This window comes from Bactrocera dorsalis, chromosome 4 (assembly GCF_023373825.1).
Source record: "Bactrocera dorsalis isolate Fly_Bdor chromosome 4, ASM2337382v1, whole genome shotgun sequence".
Classification (NCBI taxonomy): Eukaryota; Metazoa; Arthropoda; class Insecta; order Diptera; family Tephritidae; genus Bactrocera; species Bactrocera dorsalis.
Genome location: NC_064306.1, coordinates 57,696,184 through 57,709,024, shown reverse-complemented (window position 1 = coordinate 57,709,024; position 12,841 = coordinate 57,696,184). Strand labels below are relative to the sequence as shown.

The following is a 12,841-nucleotide window of genomic DNA, read 5'->3' as shown; positions in this document are numbered from 1 at the left end:
GCATTTTGACAAATATGTGGTATGTGCTGTTATTTTATTTATGCATAAACTCATTATAAATGCAAATTGCAGCTGAAGTAATGTGCAGCCAGATTAACAGAAATGTAATTATTATTTTATGCGTGCATAACATGGCAATGTAAAAGATTTGTAGGTTGAACAGCTGAAAGTTTTAATAACATTGCAGCTGATTTGAAAGCATGTAAATTCATGTTTTGGTCGGAAAAGACTTGGAAATAAAATAAAATATAATTCATATAACTCCGACCCTATTTGCCGAATAAACTGCAAAATTTTTATAGAATATTTTCAAAAATATATGTAATATGTACATTCATTCGGCACACAAAAGAATCGTTCTTTTGTTATATCGTCATTTAATTTGTATATGTATTCTATACGCTGTATTTTCACTTTTGTCTCTATTTGTTTTTATTTATGTGGAATATTTTATAACGCAAAAATATGTAATAATGCAGGCAAAGTTTGTATTTGCATGCCCATTATCTCATGCTGATAAAATTCCAACGACTCGTAAATACTAGAGCTTAGTTGCTTTACAGCTGACAGCGAAGATGCAAAAGCGAGGTTAGAAACTCGAAGTGTACATATATGAATTTATATACTTATATCTACATACATGTATATACATATGTATGTATGTATATAACAAAACATATTTACTTAGATACGTGCGCGAAGTTACAGTAAGGGCACAGAATAAAGTGTGAGGAAACAACGTAAAAACCCAAAATGTCAAACATCTTTACAAGTAAACAAACAAAACACAGCAACAATGCAAAACCAGTAAACAAACAAAACACAGCAACAATGCAAAACCAGCTGTTAACACTTTTTTGTTAGAGCTACTAATTTGCGTGATCTATATACATAAATTAAACTAATATCGGCTAAGAATGCATACCAGAGACATCATATAAAAGAAAATGATAGTCTATATTTTTGTTTAATTTAAAAATACATATATTTTTATTTAAATAGAAAATATATTTTTTTAATAATATTTGCATGAGGAGCATTAACTGCTAATTTTATCTGTAGAGATGTGTACATAGCGTTCTTGCGCAGAAAACAGAGTGTGCAAATAAACACAGAGAAGTAGTTTATGAAAAAAAGAATATAAAATAAAATTCCAACCGTTAAGTACGATTACAATACCACTAGAGAAGTGATATTAAAAATGATGATAAAGCATTTGAAACGCTCAAAGGTACTTTTGCACACTTTATTTATGTATGTACATATGCACGTTATGTATGTATGTTTACAATAACAAATGTGTACAATAACTGCTGGCTAAAGGTATTTGACTGTTTCACTAGAATGTGACTGTGCTAAACTAACAGCTTCAGTCAGCAATGGCACTACAATAACAAAACAAAAAACATGGTCGCTAGCTACCGAACAACTTGCAAAAAATTGCTAACAAAGCAAAATTAAATCGCATATAAAAAGAATTACGGCAATTTGATTTGTCCAACTGACTAACAGTTTGCTTGGCTAAATGAATGGATGCTTTGCTTTGCGGACGTTGATTGCCAGCAGTAAGGTTGGTAAGGCTGGGTATTAAAAGAGCTTAGTGTGCTAACCAGTTACAGCACATCTAATCAAACATACATATATGTACACTTATGTATGTACGAAGGTTCATACATTCCTAATATGCTTGCAATAATGTTCCTCTAGCTACTACAAATGTGTATAAATGCGAAATCGTTGTTTACTCTTGTGGTAAGAGACAGCGAAAAATTTGCTGCTAATTGTTATCTTTAGCGTTTTTCAATTTGAGATTTAAATTTAGCAATGACGGAATTTATTAAAAAAATTTATGATACCGGTTTTTCAAATTTGAAATACCGTTCTTATTTGTATTGGAGCGAAACTTGGTCAACAACTTAACTTTATTTTCTTTATTTTTTACTTGAAACACTTTTTGGAAACTCCTACAAATGTAGCACACCACAGATATATTTTTGAAATAAACCTAGTACCGTAATTTTAAAGTAAGGAGTCATAATTGGAGTTTTCAAAAAACCATGTTTTTATAACATAAACAATCACACATGAGAAAATACTGCTACAAAGCTACTTGGCATATTTTTGCGCAGATTAAGTAAAAAAATATTTTGAAATTCATTACCAAAGCGGTGTAGCGTAAGCTGACAAATCACAATTCAGAAAAGATTACAAAACAACCACACTTTATAATATTCGCCTAAACGCGCATGCTCACCTGGCAAATGGTGTTTGTTCCAATTCGTATATTTCATTAATATCGTCCGCAACCAGCAGCTCTTTTAGCCGATCCTCATTGATGTCCAAGAGGCCATCACCAATTGGGAAAATACCTTCCGTAAACATTTTGTTTACTTGTCGTTCAATGTTAAAATTACAAAATTTTTAATCTATTTTTTAAATCACAGCGAAGTGAAACTTCACAGTAAATACGAAAAATTGCTATGCAAATATAAGAAATTCCGTTTAAATTTTACACTTTTTAGCAAGATTTTTGAAACATTTATTCGCTGCGCGCATGCGTACACTAAATAATTTTTATAATTCCAAGTTGGTAATATTTTTTTATTTTCGTTGATTTTAGGCAAAACTAATTGATGCAGCAGTAACAATTTCAGACCCGACACTATTTTATATGTATTTGAATTAAATTTTTTTTATATTTTTTTTTATATGAGGGAGTTAATTTCCAAGAATTAAACACAGCGAGAGCACAATGTAAATTTCTTATTTATTTATATTTTTATATTTGTTAGGATGATTCAGAGATGTGTGACTTTCGTTGATTTTCCAATACACACTGCTATTTCACAAAACACACAAATTGTATTGTAATTAAACGAATGCAAACTTGTTTCAAATTTGCTATTCTGGTCTTAAATTATTCTTCAGCTTCACTGATATGTTTCCTCACTGTTTTATGTACGTATACTATATTTTTCGTTGTCTACCAGTTACGTTTTATTTCGCATCCAATTTAACCACTTCTTCTTTTGCTCTACTACATCTTCTACTTTTTACAGCTTTCGTTTTCCATTCGTTTGTTCGTACGTTCGTTTCTACACTTGGTACGTTCGTGGGTTAACTCAACATTTTTTGAGTTTCAACTAACTACCTTCTTAAATGGAATTTTGTCTCCAATACAATTAGAATGTGTTCTATGCACAAGCTTAAACACAAACCCTTCCTTCGATTTGGAAATAGTCAAAATATTTTATTTCACACTTAGAATATGGTTAAGGAAATCGTTGTCGTAATTGTTGTTAACAGCAGGGAGTGAAGTTGCAACTTATTACAATTTTCTTCTTTGCTCGTTCTCCTTTTTTTCGTTTCACAAACAACGCAACGCGACGAAAGGCGGGCGAGCGAACGAATGAGCAAGCAAACGGAGTTTTTTTTTAATCAGAATGTGATTTCTCAAATTAACACCACGATTATAGTGAAACTTTACCAATTCAATCGGTTTACTCCACTTCAAAGAACACTTAATTCACTTCTTCACCAAACCGATAGTTTTTTAATCCCGAAAAACTTAATATCAGATTTAGATTTAAGAAAACATGTTTTGTGCAACGTCCGCTTTCTGCATTCATTCCACCTTTCACGTACAAAGAGCGATTTTCGAATGCCTCAACATTTTTCTCTTCATGTTTAGCAGCGCCATTTCGCTGACAGCTGCGGATTCTTGCGGTGTTGCCAACCAATTAGAGTTGCATTTGTTGTTTGAGACATTTTCAAATACTGCGTGGAAATTAAGGCACAAGCGAGTGGCAACTATGGCTTACTATTGGAAGAGCCAATTGAGCGGAAAAGTGGTAAATATATTTTGTTTACAAAATTAAAATAAGAATTGTATTGGAAAAATGTAAGAGAAATTTCTATAATAACGAAATTCAATCACTTTTTATTTATTAGCTGCATAAAGTGTAAATTAATAGCAATTTTACGCCACTTTGACAAGCTGCGCAAATTCGTGGTTCAAAACCGATTGGTAACGCTAAGCCGTGTTTATTGAGCTTATTGCTTGACATTTCCGCAGTCAAATGAAAATTGACGTTTCAAGTAATATTTATGGAGTTCCGGTAATTTAATTTCGCGCCGGATACAAATTGTATTGCAAAGAAACAGATTTTGATTTTATTGAGTGAATAGTGTATATAACTTGTTCTTATATTAATACTAGTAAATTTTACTAGGCAAAGTGTATAAGTACCGTATTTAGAACAAGTTAGTTCTTGGACAGATGGATGGATGGAAGATAGATAGATGGTATCAGACTCTTTTTTACATTAAATTTTACTGCTGATATTGCTGCTGAAAGTCGAGCTTCCTTTTTATGAGCAAACATTTTTACAGTGATTCGATTACATTCAATTTCCAATGGATTTTCCGAGCGCATAGTTTTGCAAGGATGTCTATCTATGACACAGCGTTAAGTGTCGCCAAGTAAGTTGACTAATAAATTTACCTACACATTCCTAAGGCAAAACTCAAAAAATTATACTAAAAATATCTTTATATTTTCAACACTTTACCTATAGCCAAAAATAAGTGCATATAATAAAAATCGGTAATGAATGCATAAATTCTGAAATGACTAATAAAAGCAAGCAATTGAGATATATCATCGCGCAATAATACAGCTAATTGTGTACTAATTTTACATCTGAAATATTTTCCGCTTGAGAATTCAAATTTGTTAGTGCATTACATTACGGCGGACGCGCATAGGCAGTGCGTGCTCGTTCGTACGCGCCAATGGTACTTGTGTGTGCGGGATATGTAAGAATGCGAATATGCACGCTGATTTTAAAAATAATCCGCAGTATTTTTATACACATATAACGTATCTGCAATTGAAGCGCCGATAGAGGCGAAGTGCAAAAACCCCAAACGGATTTACGCGATCTTTAATTTTCAACACAAACAACTCAATCGAACGAGAGCGTGCGCAGCCAGCGGCTAAGTGGTGTGGATGTCTAGTGGCAGCTGGTTGCTGTGTTGTACTAACGGATATACAGATGCTGCTAGGTAAGTGAATGAGCACACAGGGCGCGTTTTAGTGAATGTGCGCTAAATTCCACATTCCACTAAATGTTGACGTACCTAAATTCCCTATACACAGCGAATGAGTACAATAAGCTAGTCATGTAACTGTGGGCATATGCGTATAGGAAATCCATTTATTAGTTTTGTTTTGCAAATTTGTAAATTTGTGGATTTGTGTCGTATTGTTTTATTAAAAAAACGCATTTAGTATATAATTTTTTGACACAAGACTTTAAAATAAAAGTAAATAATAGAGGAAACACAGGTGAACGATTTTTTCACGAATTTAACCGGCTAGAGAGTAAAAATAGGAAGAGTTGTGCCTTATAAAGTTCGAAAAGTGCACTGTATTGATCTTTATATAATTTTTTTATTTGTCATATCAGTACAGTAGGGTATTCTCCATTTTGCTTTAATGAGCTTACATAGTAATATAAAAGTGAGGTGATCAAAAACCGGAAATAAAGCTATATCCTTCTTCAATATGTTAACAAGCCTTCCCCGAAAAGGGAGTTCTAGATTCGAGGGTTCAGAATGTACGAAATGATAACGGTCCTACAACAACCTAGAACCAGAAATGACTGGCCAGCCCGACCAAGAGCCATTTTTCGGTGCTCTAGTCCTGTTGACGTCGAAAGTTGGTACTAAGTATCATGTGTGCTGGCTGCCAAAGAATTCCTAAAATCGCGCATCTGAAGTTCATGTTTCAAATAACCAAAGCAATCGCAAAGTTCAATGTTCGACGCTAAATTTTTTTCAAAATAGAAATTCTTTAGCGTTTCCCTTTCTATTTCGACTCCTCAGGTAAGGAAGTAAAGTCTTGGCAGTTTTTCAAGTGTAAAAGATCACAGCTGCGCTTTCCATTGTTGACCTCACGCATTGTTATCAAAACAATACCCTCACAGGAAAAACGTTTTCAGCAATCAGTCCGCGGTTCCGCTGCCAAATGCCAACTAGTTTGTTGAACTTAATCGTTAAGTGAGTGGCGGCGGTGTCTAAAAGCTGCGTCTGCATCATTCTCATTAGTCGCATTTGCTATTTACGATTAGATATTTTCTGAGTGTTTAACAACAAACACAACGTCGGCGCATTCCTTTGGGCCGCCGGCGTCTCCGTCATCATCTTCGCTTTCGTCGTCGTCGTCGGCGCACCTGCTAAAAATAAGTCCAACGCCAAATGACTTAACTTTGGCAATGTTGATCCAAAAACGTGGTGCATTCTTGCCAAAACTATGGACGGCGCGCGCCGCAAGATCACACACATCACTTATGAATATGTATGTAGGTGTGCGTGTTGTTGTTGTATTTGCATTTTGCTTTTACATTTGTTGATGACAATCATAAGCGCCTAAACACAGTTGAAGTGCAGGAATGCAGGCAGCCGCACCGTGTACTAATGCTTGAGCGCCTTAAAATAGACGCATTTCCCCCCAAGTTTATTTATTTATTTTTTTCCCTTAACCCAAAACAACAACAGAAAATGCGTGCCATCGGCGCTAGTACACCCACCCCTGCAAACACCTTGCCTTCCACTTTCGCTACGGAATTCTTCAGCGAGCCGGATCGCAATAACTCATAGCTGGCGCCGGCACCAATATTGGGAACACCACATTGTTGACATGGCGACGACAATGTAGTAGAGTGACGTCGTAACTTTGGAAAGTTCTGTTTTTTTGTGAATTTTAGTAATATGTTGGTATGTTGTTGCTGCTTTAGCATCATACTAATTGATTCGTCCTACTATATTTGCTTAAGACAACCCATTAATTTAGTCAAATAACAAACTAATTATTAAGTATCGGATAATATTGACATTAGTCAGGGGTCCTTACGATCACGATTGATTTGTAAAACTTCAATATTGATAACTGTAAAACATTCGTAATTGAAGCGACTCTTAGTTTCAAAATTATAAAGAAAATGCTGCTTTATATAGTTAGTCACTTAAAAGATATATTTATCAACTGGTGAAGTGCTGTATATAAAAGGGAAACCCCAAATAACCAATTATAATGAAAATAGTTCTCTAACTTAACCTCACATTCTAAGATAATAACAGCAGATCATTGCAAACCACGTAGAAAGTCTACTCGGTGTCAACATGAAATGTTTTAAAGTTGTTCCCACTAAATTTGGGAAATATTTTGCTCGATTAGAGTCTCCATATCAACTTGTGGGGGTTATATAACGGGCATGACATTCGTCAAGAGACGATAGAACGGAGCCGACACTAACCGTATTCATTTATGTATATATGTATATCTATTTTCCAGATTAGCCCTTTCATAATACCGCTATATTTTTGTATTGTTATTACAGAATTTCCTTTCAAGGCTCATTTCATGGTTTGCATTCCTGAAATGTAGACGAATTCATAAAACTATTTGGAATATTTACATAAGTACATACATAAACGCAAAAACCGCAACATGAAAAGTTATGTTGATGATCATTTAGTGGCGTCCAAGTATGTTTTTTTGCAATCTTACGGCCACATTAAAAGTGTTTTATAGCCATGGGCATCTAATGCATTAGATATACATACATATGTACATATAAGTATATTAGTGTGTGTGCATGAGCACTTTTGCATATTCTTCTGTGAAGATTTACGAGATGCTTGAGAATCTTGTCGCCGCATATTCACGATTTATTTAGCACGCAGTCCCTTGGGATTTGGCATTTCTATGCGCCAAGCAATTATTTGGCGCGACTTCCCTTGCATATTTGCGCTAAATACTTAACTGCAACTTTTTGATTTTATTTTTGTTTTTGGGAATGTTCGCTTGTGAATGCATTAAGGAAAATATAATAAATATGAAGGCAATTAGAAATTATTATATTAATGCACTTATGGCACGTAAATTAATTAATTTATATACAATTTTAATTATTTGTTTGACATCAATTCTAAATGTAAATAAACATATTTGAATGGTGTTGCCAACTATTGTTATTTGGAGTTGTGTTTATCTGAAGAAACTTAATGTTTTCCAGCAACTTTTGAATAATGCAAGTTCATAAAAAATTAATTGTAAGAAATCTTTCAAAAACTGAAATAACGGTACAATATTACTACACTTGCAAATCAGTGTAGCCAAAAGCTTTATTGACGGCTAAACGAACTCTCATCACTCATAGCAATAATATTTATGCAAACAAGCTTATTATTTTTATAGTTTTTTTTTTATTTCACATTCAATTAAGTATTTTTGATAACTAAAAATGTGCATATTTTATTTTTTACAATTTGTGTATAAATTTATTACATATAAATTCTAAAATCTTTAAATTTGTTTGGTATAATTTTCATAAAAAGTCACATATGTACATATATGTATGTGTAAACATGTGTTTCGCATTGTCGCTATTTTCAATTGATAACTACAAACAAATTTGTTTCCTTTTCATATTATCAAAATATTTAATGGACAATTTGTTTTTGTAGTTTAACAGCCAGTCAAGAAATCTGTATTTTTTTTTTTTTTTGAAAGTATAACTCAAGTAATTAATAGCACAGCGAATCTTAAAACAAAATTTAATTGACAAAGTGTTGGTTATTGTATTTATAAAAAGCTAATAACGGTAAATGTGTGAAAATTGCTTAATATATAACATTTCAACGCCTCTATGAATTATGAAGAAACAGCTAAGTGTAATTAAAGTAAATTCTAAATAAAAATAATTATTTTTTTTTACTCATATAACAATTACAAAATGACTTCATAGCAATAACTTATGGTATATAATATTTTTTTGTATATGATTTTCACACATCGATAATATTCAAAAATTGTTTCTGTAAAATTGTGTTTCGAATATTTGTTTTTTGTTTTTGTAAAACTACATATTAATTCGGGTAATTTTATTAAAATTCAATTAATGTACATATCTAAATGTAAGTTTGTAATAGTACTACCTAGCGCGCTTATGTAAATATTTTCAGAAAATTATAGATATTTTACATACATATACATATGTACATTTCTACAAGTGTATTTTATACAATAGAAACCGTTTTAATGTATATTTTTTGAACAATTCCTTGCCATTTAAATACAGCGTATGCATTTATTTTGCACACGGATAATATATTTAAAACAAAATATCTTTGCATTTTGCTAACTATTTTGTAGTTGTTGAATATTTAAGTAACAAAAATAAAATTTACTATTGGAATATGCTATTGGATTGCGTACAACAACAAAAATATGCATGTAGCGCTCTATTATTCAGTTTATTGCTGTAAATGTGTAAATATGTATAATAACAAGCTTATATGTCTGTAATAAAAATAACAACAAATCTATCATTGCATAGCCACCTTTAGGGAAAATTGAATACAATGTAGTATTTTAACCGATTCGCAAATTTCAAGTGATTATATTAAACAATGACTAAGGAAAACAAAAAATAATAACCGTTACCTTTCAAAATCATGGTTACTTGTGCTTTGGTATACATTTTAAATGCATGCGTCTGATATCATACATATAAATAATAAATTTTAGTAAAAATTTTAAAGGAAAGTGTAAGAAAACTAACAATTTTTTAAATAAATTAACGAAATTTCCGTACAGAGGAGTTCTTTTTGCGCAGAACTTGATAATTTCGCTTTCAAACGAAAATGTGCGCATTTTGAAGATAATAAAAAAGTTGCGGTTTATAGTGTAAACTTATGTGAATAAATAACACGCTAACAGACAACAAGGTACAAAACGGTACGTTGCATTGTGTGGTCTTACAAAGGGGTATGTTTACAACAACTAAATATCCAACAAACAATTAGCTTCGGATTTAACCTTTTCATCCGTTACAACATCACACATATTCGCGCAGTTCACATTGTTGTCATATTGTTACAGAAACTTGCGATAATTTCTTAAATCACCTTGTTCATCGTTCACATTCACACCCGTCAAATCACCCATTACACCAACTAGCGCTGCAGCACTCTCGAAGGACGGTGGTTCACTATTTAAACCCGGGCTGGGTGGATCACAGATATTTGCAGTGGTGGCTTTTGTGCGTCGTCGCCCTCGTGTGCCGCCAGTGCCACGCGGTTTTCGACCACTGCTAGTTGTCGAGGTCGATGTTGCTGTAATGTCACCGGTTAAGCTACTGCTGTTACAATCGGTTGTATCGAATGTGGAGAGTGAGGCATCAGATAAAGCTGCAGCAGCAGCGGCGGCAGCAGCTGACGTGCGCCCACGTTGACCACGACGACGGCCAGCACCACCACCGCCCTCAGCGGTAGCAGTGGAGGCACGTTTACCTGGACGGCGTTTTCGTCGCTTTTTGCTGCCATAACGGGGATCATAATCAAATTCGTCATCGGCAGGCGATTTGGGCTCTTCTATTGCGTCCAACTCATTCATTTCAATGTCATCATAGAACCATTCTTTCGACATATCCTCCTTAATTGCTTGTGTCTGTTGTTGTTGTTGTTGTTGCATAACAAGTTGCTGACTATCTTTACTGTCGGATGTATCGCCACCAGCGGCGCCCAATGATAACGATTCATCAAGCAGTGTGCCATTTATATCAGAATCGAGCGTCGACGCAATACTTGAACTGACTAATGGCGAGGCTGTGCCAGTAACAGAAAGTGCTTCATGTTCCTTGCGCAAGGCTTGAAATGGACGATCAGGAAACCTATAAGCATTTTTGATGTATTATATAAAATTTATTTTATAGAAGCTGTGTAGCTCACATTAATCAAGTTTTCACTTACCTATACATTTTATTTAGATACTGTCGCCGGCTTTTACGCCAACGTGTTGACGGATATGTATATATTTGCCCTTGACGAAAACCCGGCATTCGTTGCCCTTTGTCCATAAATAGATGTGAATGACTTTGGGCAACGCGAGTTTGTGGATCGAAAAATGGTAAGCGGAGTCGCCGTTCCAAACACAAACGCGTGTTAAAATTAGCGCTGAATTCAATAGTTTCACGATACGACACATCTTTGAAGAAATTTTCGATTTTATTCAAATTGGGTGCCGAACCAATTTGTATATCTACGGCTGAAGTCATGTTTATTCTGCTTGGAATGCACCACCCATTAGCCTCCAAGTGCAACAGTGAATTTAGTAATTTGATTAGCTTAAGCGATTGCTTTTCCAAAAAGCCATGCAAGATACTGCAGCAGCAACTGTTGCTGTATATGAGTTGGCTGTTGCTGTGTCGTCAGAATAAAAATTATGTTCTTATCTCTATTTATGAACTTCCGCTTTGGTTTTCAAATTCTCATTAAGCCAGATAATATATTTATTTTTTAGACTCTAATATGTTTTTAATGGACGTTGCACGTTTATCTCCATTTTATTAGAAATATATGTATATACTAAATTTAGATTTGTATAGATATTATCGAACTGATATTGCGAAAAATTGAATTTTTATAATTCTTTCTATTATTCTTGCTTTCACCTCTTCTCTTTACTAATCCTGATATTCCTTTTTCGTCAACTTTCGCTATTTCCGTTTTGATATGACGTTTCCATACGGCAAGTGATGTGTTGGCCGAGGTATCGATAAATAACGATAAAATGCTTTTTGATATAAGTTTTATTTATAATTGAACATAATCATAATGTAGCGAATACCGTTACGATAACTATGTAGACTAAAGCATGCATGACAAATTAAATTGAAATTAGGATTCTACTCAAGAACTCGGTTCCATGTCATTATGACAGCACCGTGTCCGGTCATTGGAACGTCCTCGTATCCGTTTTAGGAATTGCTTTTGTATGAAAATAATAATGAGAACATTATGTTCATGAGATTTATTCCGTTATGGGAGTTGTCTGGCCATATGGGCTGTTCGTCATGAGGATTTTCACTGTTTTGGTCCCTTATCTGGTTTTCCTTGCGGCAAATTTAGCTGTCATGAGGGAGGCGCAAGGCGAGAGGTTCCATTAGGGAATTTCCTTAATGAAGAGACGTCATCAAAGGAAATGGATACCCGGAATACTGGCAAATTATGTTACAGACTTAAAACAGACCTTCCAGAAGCCGAATATTCACGCAAATTATCAGTATTTTTCCTATATTAAGAAATAATTTCTCTAAATGAATACGTATGTTTTAATATCACAAGAAATCTGACATGTCATATTTTTCATTCACATATTAATGTTTAGTTGTCCTTCCACGTCAGATCTGCGGAACCGGAACAGCCGCTGAATTTGTCCTGTCGAGAACTGTCAACTCGGTAGCATTTTACGTTTGTTGTTGTTGTAACGGTTACCTAGTTCCCTTTAGGGTGGTAAAGTTGAGATGTTATCGTCGAGGTCATCCAACGGTAGGCCCAGGAAACGTGCTTTTTCGACGGGGAAACGTGCTTTTTCAATGTGTAGGGTTACCTAGGCATGTAAAGAGGTGGTTAGAATCATGCAGGGACTTGTTGCATGCTGGAGATATGTTTGTTATCTTAGGATCGTTTGGATAAGTAGAAGTTTAACTTGTTATAGTATCCAGAACGAAGCTGCGCAAGGATCACTCTCTCGCGGCAACTCGAGCTCTTCGTATGCGATGGGTGGTGGTTTGATTGATTCCAAGTACAATACCCACGATAGCCGGCTCTGCGTTACCGGAATTAACCCGGATTGTAACCGACCAATGTCGTTTTTTCGGAGATCTAGCTTCATTTGGACCGGTTAGTTTTAGATTTTACTTTTTGTTGTTGTTGCTAAGTGTAAGGAATCAAACAAGTCTTGCAGTTTTTTATTAAAACAAAACATTTTTTA

General features: G+C 34.3%; 2 protein-coding genes across 2 annotated transcripts in view; both read right to left on the bottom strand.

Annotated features, from left to right (window-relative positions):
* The window catches only part of LOC105225710 (death-associated protein kinase related), a 190,680-nt gene extending 187,008 nt beyond the window's left edge, over positions 1-3,672 (bottom strand). The window contains exon 1 of the mRNA XM_011204309.4: positions 2,255-3,672. Within this exon, the coding sequence (XP_011202611.3) occupies positions 2,255-2,382 (128 nt within the window). The 5' untranslated portion in view covers positions 2,383-3,672. The remainder of the gene's footprint in view (positions 1-2,254) is intronic.
* Positions 3,673-8,607: 4,935 nt separating this feature from the next.
* Positions 8,608-11,546, bottom strand: LOC105225711 (zinc finger protein DPF3). Its single transcript, XM_011204310.3, has 2 exons — positions 10,819-11,546; positions 8,608-10,739 (listed from the first exon to the last, which is right to left on the bottom strand). The coding sequence occupies exons 1-2, from the start codon at positions 11,121-11,123 to the stop codon at positions 9,944-9,946; spliced, it is 1,101 nt and encodes a 366-aa protein (XP_011202612.2). The 5' UTR covers positions 11,124-11,546; the 3' UTR covers positions 8,608-9,943.
* Positions 11,547-12,841: the final 1,295 nt, after the last annotated feature.

What these genes read in the sequence shown, in the direction of transcription:
- LOC105225711 (XM_011204310.3), bottom strand. Translation starts at nt 11,123, where the DNA reads ATGACTTCAGCCGTAGATATACAAATTGGTTCGGCACCCAATTTGAAT. An exon ending in TATCTAAATAAAATGTATAG is followed by an intron (nt 10,740 to 10,818) that starts GTAAGTGAAAAC and finishes AAATGCTTATAG; the next exon opens with GTTTCCTGATCGTCCATTTC.